Genomic DNA, 16,976 nt, shown 5'->3' with positions numbered 1-16,976 from the left:
CATTTTGAAGTGACGTTAGTGCTATTTTATTAAATACCGACGCAACGACGGGGTGTTGTTTGAAGTATCTGTGCCACCATATTTCCCGAACGGATGAGCTAATTTAGATTTTTTTTGTTCGAAAGTCGAATTCGTAGGGGAGTGTTTATAGCTATATTTGATGAAAATCGATTCAAGATGGCCGCCACCACAATATTTATTCACGACTCCCTCAATATAGGAATCAAATGAAATGGCTTGACTAGTTGAATAATGCACCTTATATTGAAAGATTTTAAATACTGGATATATATATATTATTACTGTTATATTTTAACATTTCATGTTACAATAATTCACAATTTGGTTGCTGCTTTACATTGCATTTCATTTATTTTTCTTTTCGACCAGATTTCCATCGGTGAATACAAGGCACTGTACAAAAGGCACGAGTCACAAACGAACGGAAAACTCAATTGCTCTGGGGCAATAGACGACGCGTGAGGACGACAAAGCGAACACGTTCGTACAACAACGCGAATTTTATATTTGTTAAACAAGAAACTGTGAATCGTAAGGTCGGTCGAAGTTCTCAGCAACCGGGGCGGCCTGCTAAGTCTCCTGCAAAGTGTCACACGGAACTCTATGAAAGGAAAAAGTCAATGAATGCTAATTAGTGGGTTTAAAGGACTTTTTTTTTTTTTTTGTTATTCCACTACAAGTTAGCCTTTGAAGATTCAGCCTAAGATGGTGGCGGGCTAACCTGTTAGGGAGTATGGTAGTCATACCCCAATAGGTTTCGCGACATCGCACCGGAACACTAAATCGCTTAGCGGCACGTCTTTGTCGGTGGAGTGGTAACTAGCCAAGGCCAAAGCCTCAGCCTCCTACCCGACAAAATTAAACCAGCTAACAAACTGACTGTAAGTTGACGTGTTTCATCGTCATCGTCATCATATCAACCTATTACCGCGCCACTACATGGCACAAGTCTCCTTTCACAATGAGAAGGTGTAAAGGACGTTGTCCATTGCGGATTGGTGGACTCCACACACCTTTTAGAACATTATGGAGAACTCTCAGGCATGCAGGTTTCCTCACGATGTTTTCCTTCATTGTTGAAACAAGTGATATAATGATTACTTAAAGCATGTGCGCTTTGAAAAGTTAGAGGTGCGTCCTGTTCGAACTGGGCCCCACGACGACGTGTTCATACCGAAATTTATATATTGTAGGAATTAAAGAACTATATCAATAGTGAGTTACCTAAAAAAATTGTAAGAAGATTATCGCCAATAGTTGAAAAGTACCGATTTACTTCCCAATGGATAATATTCAGTGGTAGTTCTATAATAACTAATTCTAAACGTAGATTCCCTGTTGCATTAAGTTATCTGTGTTGTGTTTTTGAGATCCCGAAATTTATAATAATCAATTTATAGGTAGAGCTATCCCTTTCCTACTGTTCCCTGTAGATGAGGACAGCAATACTAAATTCAATCTTTTGTCTTCATAGTGTTGTCCTACGGAATCTTGTTATGGGGTAAAGCTGCTGATACCGAAACTATATTTATATTGCAGAAAAGAGCTGTACGATCAATATATAAACTAAAATAACGCAAATCCCTCCGTGAGAAGTTTAAAGAAATAGGTATACTTACTGTAGCTTTACAATATGTTTATAATAATATAGTATTTGTATGCCAACATATAAGTCTATATAAACAAAAAGTGGATATAAGCAGTCTACTTACAAGAAATGGTCATAAATTAGTGACATCTGCATATCGTCTGCGAAAGGTACAGAAGTCATTTGTGGGATTGAGTATACGCTTTTATAATATGATTCCAAAGGTAATTTTGGACCTACCAATGCATAAGTTTAAAGATTGATGTTAAAACACATTTATTACAGCGAGGTAACTATACAATTGATGTATTTCTTAACGATAAGGTTGCTCGGAAGCATCCGGCTCGGCTTTTATCTGTCACAAGATAGAATTATGAGTGTTAAAATGTAAAATGTAAAATGTAAATTGTTGATGTTGGAAAAGAGCAACTGCTGAGTTTCTTGCCGGCTTCTTCTCGGTAGAATCTGCTTTCCGAACCGGTGATAGAGTAACTACAAACAGACAGACTTGACGTTTCAAAAGTGCTTATATTAGGCCTACTTGAAATAAATGAATTTTGAATTTTGATTTTTATTGAATTTTTGAAGATTTGGGATAATAGTTTCAATATAACGGGTTAGTCTATCTTTAGAAGTTAGTCATGAAGTTTTTTGCTTTTAACTTAATTCTTACGCTTGCTCCGCTTACACTTTTTGATAGTGAGCCTCCAAAACGCCATTCTGAAATCGGGCGAGTAAAAGGCATATATAAATGGATTGATTGCCGAATTGAACCAGCCTAACCAAGTTAAAACGTACATTAACACTGAATTAACGTAACTAGTGGGTATAAAAGGTGTAAGTAAGTAGTATAAGAAGAATGGTAACCAGCAAGCTATAAAGCCGCCTACAACAAAGCTTAATGTTTGAGCAGTTTTGGTTTCCCTTCGTAGAGAGGACACCCGGTTCTCCATATGCTCTTTGACCGAGTAGCTTCTGTGACAGGAATGCGTGTTAGTGCCTTTGTATTTGAAGTTGGATTTGAATGTGACGTCATAGAAGCGTGATTCCTTTTCTTGGCTGGACCTGCAAGTATTTTATTCATAGTTATAATTGACAGACCAAGCTAAGGCTTGCTTGATAAAAAGCGGAAAACCATCCTCTATAAACCGAGCAATACTCCGCATGCCATGCAAAATCACGCTCTGAAAAAACACGTGTTCTAAGGCGAAAAACCTGAGGCGTAGGCAATCATGCCCTTTCGACCGGAACAAAACAAAGCTGCTTGCAGTGGCGTGCATAGAGGTTATGCACAGGGTATGCAGACGATATAAAATGAAGAAAATTACCTTTACAGTTGTAAAAAACTTAACGAAAGGCAATGTCAGAGTTAGAAAAAACCTACCCTCCAATATTTATAGCTTGTACTGGAGATTTACTTCATTTTATATCATCTGCATACCCTGTGCATACCCTGTATTCACGCCACTGGCTGCTTGGAACCAAAAATACGTACGCCTCAGGGTAATGGACACATGGTGGAACTTTGTAGGACTTGTTAGAAAAAAGATAAACAGATCGACAGAAGTGTTGATGGTTATTAATTTAACATCAGGTGAGCTATCTTCTACCTAGTACTAGGACTATCAATAATTACTTTGTAAAATTATTTAAAGGATCATATATCCTCAAATTGCACGCATAAGAAGATTGGCAGTAAGTAGAAACAAAAGTAGAATACAAAAGACTCTGACATTGCCTTTTGTATTCTACTTCTGTCTTTGTATTTCTATTGTTTTTTTTTTTTTTTTCCTAACTTCATAGTGGTGTACAAATAAAGAGTTAAAATAATAAAAAAAAATACCTGAATTTCGATTGACGTCGTTTGTCACTGCGAAAACAGCAAGGACAGCGCTGTTCGCTCTGCAAAGAAGTCTCACTGAGGGCAGTAGAAGTCTTGGATGGCTGTTTGGAGGTGTTGTGTCTTAAAGACAGCTTGTCTGAACCGGAGTCTGATTCCGTCCGTATACAGGATAAGTTCGATTTCTGTAACAAAAACATATCGAAGTCTTGCTTTTTCTCTCGAGCTATTTCGTTGTAATACAATCAATATCCCATCAAATTCAAATTCAAATTCAAAATTTCTTTATTATGCCTATCACAAGCACTTCTGAAGCGTTCATACATACCTACGTTTACATAATATGTTTACATAATTGTAAGGAGGATGGTGATAACTTCGTTCGCCAATTTAAACCTAACAAACGGGCCCCGGTCTAAGAAGAGCCCACAACTAACTTAACCGGCAATTTTTTTTGCTATCACCATCTTGCAGTAAATTAATATTAAGCTATGAAGTTTAGGCAATTCACATCCAAGAGACATAACAAAGATTTCATTCGGTAATTTGTTATAAAATAATATACAATTGCCCTTGAATGAATGAGCAATTTCAAGTAGCCTAGTAACGAGTTTATTTTTTATTTTAGTTTTTTTAAGTTAAATGTAGAATCGTGGTTTGAAACTCGATGCTCGATTGCTCATTGTGATGACGTAGATATATTTTAGTTAATCCACTCGCATTTTTTTTCATTACAATATAAGCTGACTGCAATCTCATCATGTGATAAGTGATGATGCAGCCTAAGATGGTAACGGGCTAAGCTTTTAGAGCTATGGCAGTTGTAATAAAACCATACCCTCTACACAGTTTCTACTCGACATCGTACCGGAACGCAAAAGGGAGGTCGTCAATCACATTGCTTATGCATGCTTCCCTGATGATTCATATGGCGATGGTATTGAAAAAAAAAATCTATGTACTCCACCTTGCCACATTTGGAAGACGAACTAGCCAACTGATGATGCCGTCTTGCCACCACACAGGATATTCTTGCATAGACGTACACCATTACGATCATGGGCAGGAAGAAGGAACCCATGGCGGAGAATACCACGTAGCCAGGGTTCTGGTTGTAGCGACAGACGCCCCCTTGGTTGTGATCTGGTTCATACCTGGGAGAAAATACACCCATAAAGTAAAACTTCAGTTCAAAAGTACAAAGTTTAAAACATCATCGCTTGCCTTCATATAGGTACGCTACAAAATATATTTCAAGTGTGCTCAAGTCTGATTACTGAAATAGTTAAGATTTTAAATGGCTAAACCTAATTTTCCTCAATAGTTACAATAAAGAAAGAAAGTGTTATTTTTTTATCTATATCTATACTTATAATAAAATCTGTAACTGAAAGATTTCTGTACATTTAATATATAAGTTGATAAAATGATAAAACTTGTTCACGTGCAAAGCGCATTGCTTCATATTTATACGCAAAGCAACCGAATTCCCTTCCAGTTTTCCTTTTTTCCACCTCCTAAAGTCCAGCAGATATCATTCTAAGGGACTTATTACCTTCGGATGGTTTTTGTTGCTGGAACCGTTGGCTTAATTCAGCAACTACTCTAAGCAAAATAATGCATTGGTAGTTTAATAGAGAGTAGGAGCTCGACTGCACTTTCAGGGGCCGAGTTGGAATCCCAGCACGCATCTCTAACTTGTTATGTGCGTTTTAAGTAATTAAAATATCAACATTTCTTAACTATAGTTTAACGGGTACATACCACGGTAATAAGTTTGGATTTGTCGATATTTCAACCCAGTTCCGTCGTGATCCCGATCCATGCAACTGGGTCGAAATATCGACAAATCAAAAAATATTATCGTGGTATGTACCCGTTGAACTATATTTAAGAAATGTTGATTAACCACGAAAATATTAGTTTAAAATCTTTAATTTAAATATCACTGGCTTTAACGGTAAAGGAAAATATCGTGAGGAAACCTGTATTCTCCATGTTCTCAAAGGTGTGTGGAGTCCACCAATCCGCACTGGGCCAGCGTGGTGGACTACAGCCTTAACCCCTCTTCATTGTGGGAGGAGAACCGTGCTCTGTAGTGAGCTGGTTATAGGTTACTGTGATGATGATGACTCTAAGCAATTTAAAGGTACAATGGCACAGACAATGGTAATCAATCAAAGATAACTTACCATCCAAACATAGGTGGGCAAGTGATAGTGCCAGCAGATATCCAGACGAAGAAGATCATAGTTAAAGCCAGCTTCTTGGATCTTCTCCGTCTTGAGTAGGTTAGAGGCCTGGTGACGGCGAGGTATCTGTCAATGCTTATAGCACAGAGGGACAGTATTGACGCGGTGCAGAGGAGGATGTCCAGACTTATCCAGATGTCGCACAGGATCCATCCAAGCTCCCATTTTCCTGGGAAAGAGAATTGATTATTATTAAGAAAGTAATTCGACTACATATTTTGAAAATTATATGTTCTCGAGCTAGTATATTAATAAGGAGATTCCTCAGGATATATTGACTTTACAAAGAATTTATGTTAATATTTCCTGAGGATGCTGAGGATGCGGCCATATACACCAAACAGATCTTCAGCGATGTAGGGTACATTGCCGAAGATTTGTTTGGTGTGGAGTATATAGATTTAAGATATTGTAAATTACACCATACAGATTCTCCTGCTTTAGCGGAGCAAATTAAGTTTAATTTCGATACTAGATCATGGAATTTCGCAAATTAACGCCTACTTCTATTCAATATTTAGCTCGACTACGTTTTTACGGTTAGCATCAACTACGCATTCTGAGATCCTGGTCCGGGTCACGTTAAAAAATGTTAGACATTGGTTTTTCGTTCTATAAATTCTCAGCACCAGACCGGAGTTAGAGTGTTACTCGCTACGGATACCCTGTTAAGTCGTCGGCATAGAATTAAAAACATGCAGAACCTTCATTCAGCCAATATAGCATGAAGTGCATTTTGTCCAAAATCAGTGAAAACGCTCCGCGTTGGTCTGACTTCACACCCGCGGAATGTTGCTGGCGTTTATCTGCTTTATGCATACCCTGGCCTAGGACCTTGTGCAAGCCACTGGCAGCGTCCTCTGAGCTATTTCAACCATCAACTGCGATCACCGACCCGTCTGCCCAACGTGGTGATTATGTGCAAACCCTCGTGTTTAGAGAGAACTTTTTAGTTCAGCAGTGGACTAGGACTTTGATGACTTGTGAAAGTAGTCTATGCTCTAAAACCCTCTCTTCTAGAGAGAGAGCAAGAGGAAAGTATCTAGCAGTGGGGACTTTTACTGAGGATGGTGATTAGCTTAACCTGCACACTCCATTCAAGTCTACCTTTTTGTCATAGTGGTTGAACAATGACACAAGGAACGAATAAATAAAAAGATAAATCGATTATTTTTAAGTAGAAGTTGAGCTTTTTTTGGAAGTGCTCGTCCGGGGAAGTTATATCGCGAAGCACTATTTAATATGCTGTTTCAAGGGCGTTGTTGCCGGTGTAATTACAGTCACATGCGGCTTAACACTACAAATGTTAAGTGCGGCTCAAATTGATGGACACAGGGCGGTATTTACCAGGACGTGCTACTAGCATTTCCTGTGAAGTGTCGCGCTGTTTATAGGAGAGGATTTTTCACTTAACATAAGGTGGGTCATCTGCTTGGTCTGCAATCATTAATATAATAAAGCGGTGGTTAGGAATTAAGCAGAGGGTCAAGATAGAATCCCAGCATGTGCCTCTTACTTTTCTAAGTTATGTGCAAAAAAACATCGCGAGGAGACCTACATGCCTAAGAGTTCGTCATAATGTTTTCAATGGCGTGTGAAGTCCACTAATCCGCACTGGGTCAGTATGCAGGACTACGGCCTAAACCCTTCTCATTATAGGAGAAGCCCCGTGCCCTATAGTGGGCAGCTATGAGTTGATGATAGACGTTTATTGGTTAGCATCAACTGCGGATTCTGAGTCCGGAGTTACCGACAGAGTCGCGAAGCTGAAGAGGCTATGTTCGGGGCACACACGAGTAGCTCGGAGAACTGATGGAAGTTGAAATTTTTTATTAAAATTTACTCTAGTTATAGTAATAACGCAACGGGCGTCACGGTTGTTTGCTCAGTCTGATACTGGTGCGGACTGAAAATCAGCGCTGAGCATTATTGCTGCACAGCATAAGGCTGAGTTTGCGGCCATTTGTCATATTGTTAATTTTAATTGATAATCATTTAGTTATTAAACTTGTATTAACAAAAGTGTATATTATTAAGGACTGGTAAACACAGCGTTGGTCTAGCCCCAACGAGGTAGACAGACAACATCGAGTCACTGGGAACCGTTAGAATCAAGCGGGTTAGGACCGATTTTGGAACTCACTACAAAAGACTACACCCAGCAGTCGTCGTCGATCGGTTGAAAATATGTTCATGCTAAAGTTTTTAAAACTGAACTTGGTTCCCATTTTCACATTTATGTTTCGTTGGAATTGTATCTAATAAGAATGTTACAATTGTGTTTTTAGTTACGGTATTCTTTTAGTTTTTGAGCTCCCATAACGTTTGGTACGACAATACAAATAAAAGAATATAGTCCGTAAATATTTTTGGGTAGCTACATAGACTAATTAAAAGTTTTGTTTGTTCGGCTAGATTTTTTGTAGACAAACGTTATTGCATTCCACCACCTGAGAGATTTTATATACCTATACAATCCAATTCGGTTGGAGATTTCGGCTACAGTAACTACTTGTATTGTTTTAATTTGACCATGAATAGTTGATTTATTATTTTTTAGAAAAAAAGAACAACCGACAGTATGATGCAAAAGGCTTTATCGCTAAGAAGCTAAGGCAACCTTAGGATCCCGGCAACTGAAAATAGGGAGCCACTTTAGCATTTGACGAAATTCAGATACATGGTCAAGTTTGCGTTAGCCAAATATGAACCGAATAGCCAGGTTTTGAAGACGCTCAGTTAAGAATTAGTAGGTGCGGGAATGTGTTTGATATAACTTCAATAGGATTATGGCCATTACCATCTTAGACTACATCATAGCTAACCTCTATTTTAGATGTTCTGTTGAAAATTTTCAGTATCAGCTCGATTATTAATATTGGTTGTGTACAACCGTTGTCTCAGTTAGAGCGTTAAGCTGTCTGTCCTTGATAAATTATCAATAACATGTGATAAAAATCTTTAAGCCCACCAACCCGCATCAAAGCAGCGCGGTGGGTCTGTGCCTTTAATCTTATAAGGTCTCAGCAGTGGTATATTTATAGTGTGGCGATAGAAATAATCACTATTCTGTGAAGAGTAGGTACCCGACTTACTTCTGTTTTTTATAGTCGGACTCCAAAACCCGCTACAATGTAAAATTGGTCTACTTTAAATCACTTAAATTACGAATTATGATCAGGTATATTGGAGGCTTCGGAAGTTGCTAGTTATAGGTACAAACAAAGACGGTACGATGTCGCCTATTTTTTTTTTGAGGAAGATATGTAGCTAATTAACCTTATGGTTTAAACAGCGTAACGCGGGCTTGTTGGCGTGCTTCGGAATGGAGTTCAGCTAGGAAAAGTTTGCACCCTAGGGCTCGAAGAAGCGAAGGGCTCGGCTCGGTGATCAGTCAGCACGCCTCCGAGGCGATGACGTCAGAAATCCGGGACCTCGTCTTCGCCGGCGAAGACGCTGTGCAGAGGTTGATTGTGTGTTCTGATAGGGAGCGTTGTCAGTAGTAATCCGATCGTCAGGGTCATGAAGACCATGTTTAGGGTTCCTCTTGTTGAGAGCGACGCTAAGCTTGGGGATTAACATTCTTGTTAATCCCCACTACACACAGCCGCAACTACTAGAGGGTTGGATAGAGATGTCGCCTAAAATCGATTAGGTTCGTATAGGTTAATAACTGTTATATCCCTAATAGGTAAATCTAAAGCTAGACTATGTGCTCGCTTAGCATTTCTTGAGAGTTAAACTTATCTCACTAAAATGGCAAAATGCTCGACTCTGGCCTCGATACTATTTTTAACAGAACCCGAGACTTCGTTATTTATAGTCGGACACTATAAATAACTATGACGACTGATGAATATTTTTATGAATAAGATCTGTTTGGTGTGGAGTATAAGGATTAAAGAAATTATTAATTACACCATACAGATTCTCCTGCTTTTCACGGAGTATAGCAAATTAAGCTAAATTTTCATAATAAATCATGGATTTCCACAAAGTAGCGCCTGCTTCTATCCAATATTTATGAATAATATACAGATAAACACCCAGACACTGAAAAACATTTGTGTTCATCACACACTGGAAACTAGTTAAGGGAATCGAACCCACGGCCATGGAAATCGGAAAGCAGGGTCGTTGCCCACTGCGCACGTCGGCACTTCGTCGGCTTTATATATTTGGTCAGCGGTAACTACTAACTAAAAATATAAATTTTTATTGCATGTCGGGTTACTAGCCACTATCAAAGCTTCTTAAACTGTTAAAGCCCATCAATAATAATAATAATATAATAGTATTGTGAGAAGGTTCCTCACTCTGGAGCCCTGACCACCGGTTGCTTGGGCATTCAAAAGCCCCGCAAGCGGAGGGTGGATGTTTTTTCTTAAAAAAAATTAATAGTGTTTTTTTTTATTTTTATGCATTGTTAAGAATTAAAAGAAAAATGTAAAAGAATAAATGATAGAAATAATATAATAATAATAAGATTTATTGCATAAATACACGTAGATAATTGAAACAGTGTATTACCATTAATTTGGCGTGCAACTCACAATAATATCAAAGGAAATAAAAACATTGAAGAAAAAAACATTAAAAAAAATAAATAATAACAACAATATGAACGCAAAAATATATAAATTATAATATCGATAGTAAAAATATTCCAATGAAAAATAAACCAAACCACATTGAAACAGCGTCGTCGGATTATATATTTTTTTTGTTTATCGTAAAGTTTATATTCTATCTTAGAAAATCCCAAGATCCAGCACTGAATCTACAGTCTATTACTCTATATTGAAAATTTATCTTGTTTCCAAAATATAACAAAGCCATTTTGTAATGAAAAATTGATTATACGTAGTAGGCAGTCTCGGCGTAACTTTTATGAAAAAGCTTTTTAAATTTATGATTGACGGTCCGTAGCGACGGTGTCGCGCTGGAATTGAAAGCGTTTCCAAATAATTACCCACCGGTAACCTATTCAGTCAAAAATTACATTCAAAAGCTTTCAAGTATACTAATGCCCGTTTTCACTAAACCTACGATTTCTACAGATACGTTTCACGAACTCTTGTGTGATGTCTAACGTCGTTAGTCTCTTAAAGTTTAGCAGAAGTTTTGACAACGGTTGCAACGGTGACCGCTGTGGGGAATCCCGCCAGGGGAAATTAGGAATTGATAATTTTTGAATTTTCTCTGGTCTGGCCTGGTGGGACGAGTTGGCCGTGGCTAGTTACCACCCTGCCGACAAAGACGTGCCGCTAAGCGATTTGGAGTTCCGGTGCGATGTCGCGTAGAAACTGATTAGGGGTATGACTAACATACTCCCTAACAGGTTGGCCCACTACCGTCTTAGACTGCATCATCACTTACCATCAGGTGTGATTGCAGTCAAGCGCTCGTCTATATTTATAAAAAAACGTGTGTTTACTTACATGCGTTAGAAGTTATACTTCTTTGGCGTAACAAGATAAATATCTGTACAAAAACTTTATCTTTCACCTTATTTCACCAGTTTGTGGAAAAACCGACACTAACAACAGAAAATAAGGTATTATTTACATTGAAAGTTTTATTAAATCTACATAATTAAAGAAATGGTCAAAATAAACATAATTAAATTTGGAATACTAATAGACTCATAATCGGACAACCAAGTTTCAATAAACATTAATATTTGAGATTTTTGTACAATTGAATCAATTAAATCACCGGAATGAGCCTGCAGCCTTTGACAGTTGAAAGTGTACACTGCCGAAGCTAACTTCAGGATGTCGGTTTTTTGTGACGGTGTGCGCGCGCAGTGTAAAAATTTACTCTCATAATTTTTCCCCAACGCGCCAAAAGAAGTATAACTTCAAAAAAAATCTGACAAATAGGGATATGACTATTTTTCTCATTTTTTGTAGTCGTTTAGAAAATAAATAAAAAAGCTATTTATACCTGATAATTATTATGCTAGAAAAGCAATATCCTGTATAAAGTAACTAAAACAGCGCTATCTAAACGTTCATAAATTTCATATCACTGATTAAAGTTATGATATATACCTACTCGTAGCTGCCTAAGGCTATAACTCTTGGAGGTTCATATATCACGATTCCAGACAGTTCGTGTGAGCCTCATCGATCAATAGTGTACCAGATATGCAGTCCCATAGAAAACCTAACAGAAATATTTATAGTAAGTAGACTAGCGGTCCCTCGCGACTTCGTCCGCGTATAAATCAACCTTAAAAGATAGACATGCTGTCGCGGACTTTTTTTTAGAACTTTTAAAGGGAAATAAGTTTGTCATACATGATTTTATCGCAACATGAACCGTTTACGCATCGCACGGAAGCTCGCAGAAGGAGAAAAAACACGATTTTGAAATATTCTTCATTGGTGCTATGCTTCTTTAAGTTTTAGCGTGATGATATGTAGCTTCTAACTATCGAACCGATAACGAGATAAGTAGATAATACGTTATAATAAAACTTTCAATGTAATTGATAACTTTTACTATTGATAGAGTCGTTTTCTCTACAAACGTACAATAAGGCGTAAGATAGTATTTTTGAAGAGAATTTTATCTTTCAACGCCAAAGAAGTATAACTTCTAACGCGTGTACATAAGTACACAAACGGTTTTTTTTGTAGTTAAAAAAACTGCATTCACTCAAACAACTTACCGCTTATATGCACTGCGATAGCCGGTGGCATAACAAATATGCCAACCAGAAGATCCGCCGCAGCCAAACTCGTAACAAAGCAATTCGTAACAGTTCTAAGTCTTTTCGTAGTCACTACAGCTGATATTATCAAAGTATTTCCTATAACTGTTACTACTATCAGCAGGAATAGAATTGTCACCACAGTCTTTTCGAACACGTCATAGTCGTTCGAGCACATACCACTGAAATCTGTAACATTGTTTATAGATTTATCACTTTTGCTGGAATTGTTGCAGAATATACTCGGAACTTTGTCATCTACAGTCCTTATTATGTCATACATGTTGTCCGTTGTGTTGAAATCTTTTTCTTTTATATTTTCTATAAGTAATACGGTTTCTGTTTGGGTGGTACCGTTCCATTTCAATATGTTGTCAATGAGTTCTAAATCAGATACCGCGATCATGGAATTATCCTTTACTGTCCTTATTGCGGTTATGTAACCCCATTATCTGGAACAAAAGAACATTTTTGGGTTATTTTGTGTAAAGGAAATGGCTTTTTTTGTTATTACATTGATTCGGATAAAGAAAGGTTCGATTTAATTTGTTGTATTATGGAAGCGGTAATAATACCCTGTAGGTAAGATTTCGACTTTACTTTCGGGGGCCGCGTTCTGTGTTCTGTGCTGTCGAACGTCACTTTTGTTTATTTATTGTATGGAAAAGTGACGTTTGACAGCAGTGATTGCAAGATTTACGTCTGTCGCAAGCTTGTCGCGAGATACGTAATCACCATGCCAATCCCAGCACGCACCACTTTCATTACTAAGTTATGTGCGTTTTAAGCAATTAAACTATCACTTGCTTTGACGGTGAAGGAAAACATCAGGAAACCTGCATACCTGAGGTTTCCTCAGAATGTTCTCCAAGGCGTACACGCCTTTGAGAACATTATGAGGAACTTAGAGTTCACAATAGTAGTAAGCCAGAGTGGTGGACTATGGCCTTAACCCTTCTCATTGCATGGGAGGGACAGTGCCCTATAGTGGGCAGGTAATGGGTGATGATGAATATATTATGTCCCCAATACAGTAGCCGTTAGCGGTACTGTGTTACACGCGTTAGAAGTTCTACTTCTTTGGCGTAACAAGATAAAAATCTTTACAAAAACTTTATCTTTCCTTTTATTCGACGTTTTCTTCCGCCTTCCTTCCGAGGGTCGAACTTAGATCACCGTTATTTTTTAAGCTCGCTTTAACGGCGAAGCCATCACTAAGAAACCATAGCATCAAACGGGTTCAATAATTGCAAAAGAAAGCGTTCCAAATATCGGACGAAATGAATCTGAAGAAAAAGTGATAAAGAAAAATTTATTTCTAGCAGAGTGGCAATAAGAGGTTGGGTATTGGGAGAAAAAGCTGAGTAATTACAGCAAAGTAGGCACTGATTAAGGACTTGGAAAATACGAGGGATATCTTGCAGACTAAAACGTTTTTCCTATATTATGCATTTATTTTACGGCCGATTGGCGCAGTGGGCAGCGACCCTGCTCTGAGTTCGGAACCGTGGGTTCGATTCCCACAGCTGTAGGATGTTTGTGTGATGAACATTAATGTTTTTCTGTGTCTGGGTATTTATATGTGTATTATAAGTATTTATGTATATTATTCATAAAAGTATTCATCAGTCATCTAAGTATCCATAACACAAGCTACGCTTACTTTGGGGCTTGATGGCGATGTGTGAATTGTCGTAGTAAAAAAAAATTATGCTACAACTTATCTTTTGTATCAACCATAGATAATCTGTGCTTGGTTTTATTTCATCTCTGCTTCCTAAAACTCGATATTTTAATTAGTCAGCAAAACTTATATATTTTAAAGTTAAAACGTATACAACAAAGCCTGTTTTATTTAAACATATTCATATTTAGCATCTAAAGGTTAACAAATTACAAAAGGAAGCCTCCCAAATGTTGAATAAATTTACATACTAGTATTCCGGATTAAATCAATAACTGTTACAGATAAAGTTTTGCGATCACAAAATATCCTACTAATATTACAAATGTGAAAGTGTGGATCTTTGTTACTCAATCACGCAAAAAAGTCTGAACGGATTTGGATGAAAGTGCCTTTGACATAGAAAAGAACATATTATGCTACCTTTAATCCATATTCCTTAAGTAGTTCCCGAGGGGAAATTGAAAATACCTTACAAGCTATGCCGCGGGCCATCAACTTTAAAATTTGGTATGGCTATGCAATGGAAAAGGACATTCTATACCGATCTCTCAAATAGGTCGTGGTAAGATAAAAATTTGATAACGGGCGAAGCTTTAGACCCAATTCAGAAGTCCACGCAGACGAAGTCGCGGGCAGGAGCTTTTTAATAAATAATTACAAGGTTTCCTTCCAACATTTTTTATTTGTATTTGTGTACAAATTTAACAACTATAATGTTACAATTTTAAATAAGCCCTCTTAATAAAATTTTCTTGTAATTTGTGGTTTACGCAGTTGACGCCGGCGTTTGTATTTGTATTGCGTATACCATTGTGTAATAATACTGCGCTGTTGTTTGTTAACCCAAATACTTCACACACACAATCTTGTTCCTCCTTATTCGTTCTACGCAGCGAGACACCGTGAGCGGTGGCATCTTTATGTGATAAATATTCCATAAACACACACGAAATGTTTTTTATCCACGTTTCTGATACGTTAAGATGCGGAACGCCCTCCCGGCAACTGTGTTTCCTGCCACGTATAATTTGAGTACCTTCAAGGCTAGAGTGTATAGGCTTTTTCTAGGCAAGGGTGCTCCAACCTGGACCTCATCATTGCTTTCTAACGGGCATGATTGTCGTCAAGCGCTAGCCTATCGCTAATAAAAAAAAATATATAAAATAAAGTAGAAATGAATCTCAAGAAGAAGTTATATATAGAAAAATTTCTTTCCGGCAAAGTGGAAATAAGGGGTCGTGGGCGAAAAAGCCGTGTAATTAGAGCAAAGAAGCCACTGATTACGGACTTGGAAAATTCGAGAGATAACTTACAGGCTAAAACGTTTTTCCCGTTTTTTGATCTATTTCCATATTGTGTTGGTAGTAAGAAGTACAAAATTTAACGTGAGGGTGAAGTTTTTGCGAAAGAAAATGTATTTTTAGTATTGTTACAGAAGCGCTCATAGCCTAGTGGTTAGGGCTTCAGTATTTCGGGGGACCTGAGTCCACCGTTAACTTTTCGGAGTTATGTGCGTTTTTGATTGAAGCAATTAAAACGGTGAAGGAAAACATCAGTTGAAATATGGATGGTGGATAAAGGTCTCAAAGGCGTGTAAAGTCTAACACTCTGCTATTGGCCAGCGTGGTGGATTATGGTCTGAACCCTTCTCAGTCTGAAAAGGGATTGCCCCGTAGTGAGCTGGTAATGGGTTGATAGTGATAACAGTTACCGTGATGGCACAGTGGTTAGGATCAGCCTACCTTTCAGGGGGAAAGAGTTCGGACCTCTTACTTTCCATCATCGAAATCACTACCAATTTGATTTCATGAGGCTGCGGTTCTTTTATTTATTAGTAATCCAAAAGCGTTACAAATTATTTTGGTTAAGGGTTTATCTTTATAGTAAAATAAGGACAAATCTAGATTTCATATATAAACTGTGACAAGAAAGCAACAGGTGCAAGTACAACATATACAAAACAATCAGTTACAGTATTCACAACAGCACGAATGAGTGTGAGTGGGTCTGAGTGTGCGTAAGTGTGTGAGTGTGTTCATAAGTGTGCACTGTGCACATATATGTGTTTTGGTGCGTGTGTGAGTCTTCATTTATGTAGATGTGCAATCTTAAATGAATGATTTCACATCATTTATTATCTCTCGCGATGCAGTTTAGTTATTTCATTCTTTAATTGTTGGAGGTTCCCGGCTTGATTACAGGCGGGGTAAATTTGGGAATTTGTAATTTCTTAATTTCTAGGTCTAGTCTGATGGGAGGCTTATGCCGTGGCTAGTTGCCGTTAAGTTAGGAGATGGATTAAATATAACTTGACGGCCGATTGGCGCAGTGGGCAACGACCCTGCTTTCCAAGTCCAAGGCCGTGGGTTCTATTCCCACAACTGGAAAATGTTTGTGTGATGAACCTGAATGTTTTTCAGTGTCTGGGTATTTGTACATGCATAAAAATATTCATCAGTCATCTTAGTACCCATAACACAAGCTACGCTTACTTTGGGGCTAGATGGCGATGTGTGTATCGTCGTAATATATTTTTTTATTCTTTATTATAACTGGCATACTCCCTAACAGGTTAGCCCACTACAATCTTAGACTGCATCATCACTTAACACCAGGATTATTGTAGTCAAGGTCTAACTTGTAGGGGTAAAAAAAGAAGTCGTAAAGCCTCAACAGCTATTAAACTCTCTTCAAATCCCCAATTGGTGTAAGGTATTACAAAGAAAATGTTTAAGATTGCCCCCACGTAGGTAACCTAAAGAACAGTTTGCAGCTTGTGTAAATTTCACCCTATTCAATGCCCCTTAAACGCATTTGTGAGACCCCAATACGTGAGTTCAGGTTCATTAGACTCGCTGGCAAACGTG

General features: G+C 37.9%; 1 protein-coding gene across 1 annotated transcript; it reads right to left on the bottom strand.

The window, feature by feature from the left end:
- Positions 1–2,271: 2,271 nt before the first annotated feature.
- LOC120634074 (octopamine receptor 1-like) lies at positions 2,272–12,828 on the bottom strand. The gene is made up of 5 exons (XM_039904468.1): positions 12,381–12,828; positions 5,642–5,870; positions 4,417–4,603; positions 3,453–3,634; positions 2,272–2,674 (listed from the first exon to the last, which is right to left on the bottom strand). Exons 1-5 carry the CDS (start codon positions 12,826–12,828, stop codon positions 2,272–2,274), a joined length of 1,449 nt encoding a protein of 482 aa, XP_039760402.1.
- Positions 12,829–16,976: the final 4,148 nt, after the last annotated feature.

Source organism: Pararge aegeria, chromosome 23 (genome assembly GCF_905163445.1).
Source record: "Pararge aegeria chromosome 23, ilParAegt1.1, whole genome shotgun sequence".
Lineage (NCBI taxonomy): Eukaryota > Metazoa > Arthropoda > Insecta > Lepidoptera > Nymphalidae > Pararge > Pararge aegeria.
This window is presented reverse-complemented; position numbering and strand designations above follow the sequence as displayed.

Coding starts and splice junctions, on each gene's coding strand:
- LOC120634074 (XM_039904468.1), bottom strand. CDS start 12,828: ATGATCGCGGTATCTGATTTAGAACTCATTGACAACATATTGAAATGG. Junction 4,604..5,641: donor TGCCCACCTATGTTTGGATG/GTAAGTTATCTT, acceptor ATTTTCTCCCAG/GTATGAACCAGATCACAACC. Junction 2,675..3,452: donor CGACGTCAATCGAAATTCAG/GTATTTTTTTTT, acceptor AAATACTTGCAG/GTCCAGCCAAGAAAAGGAAT.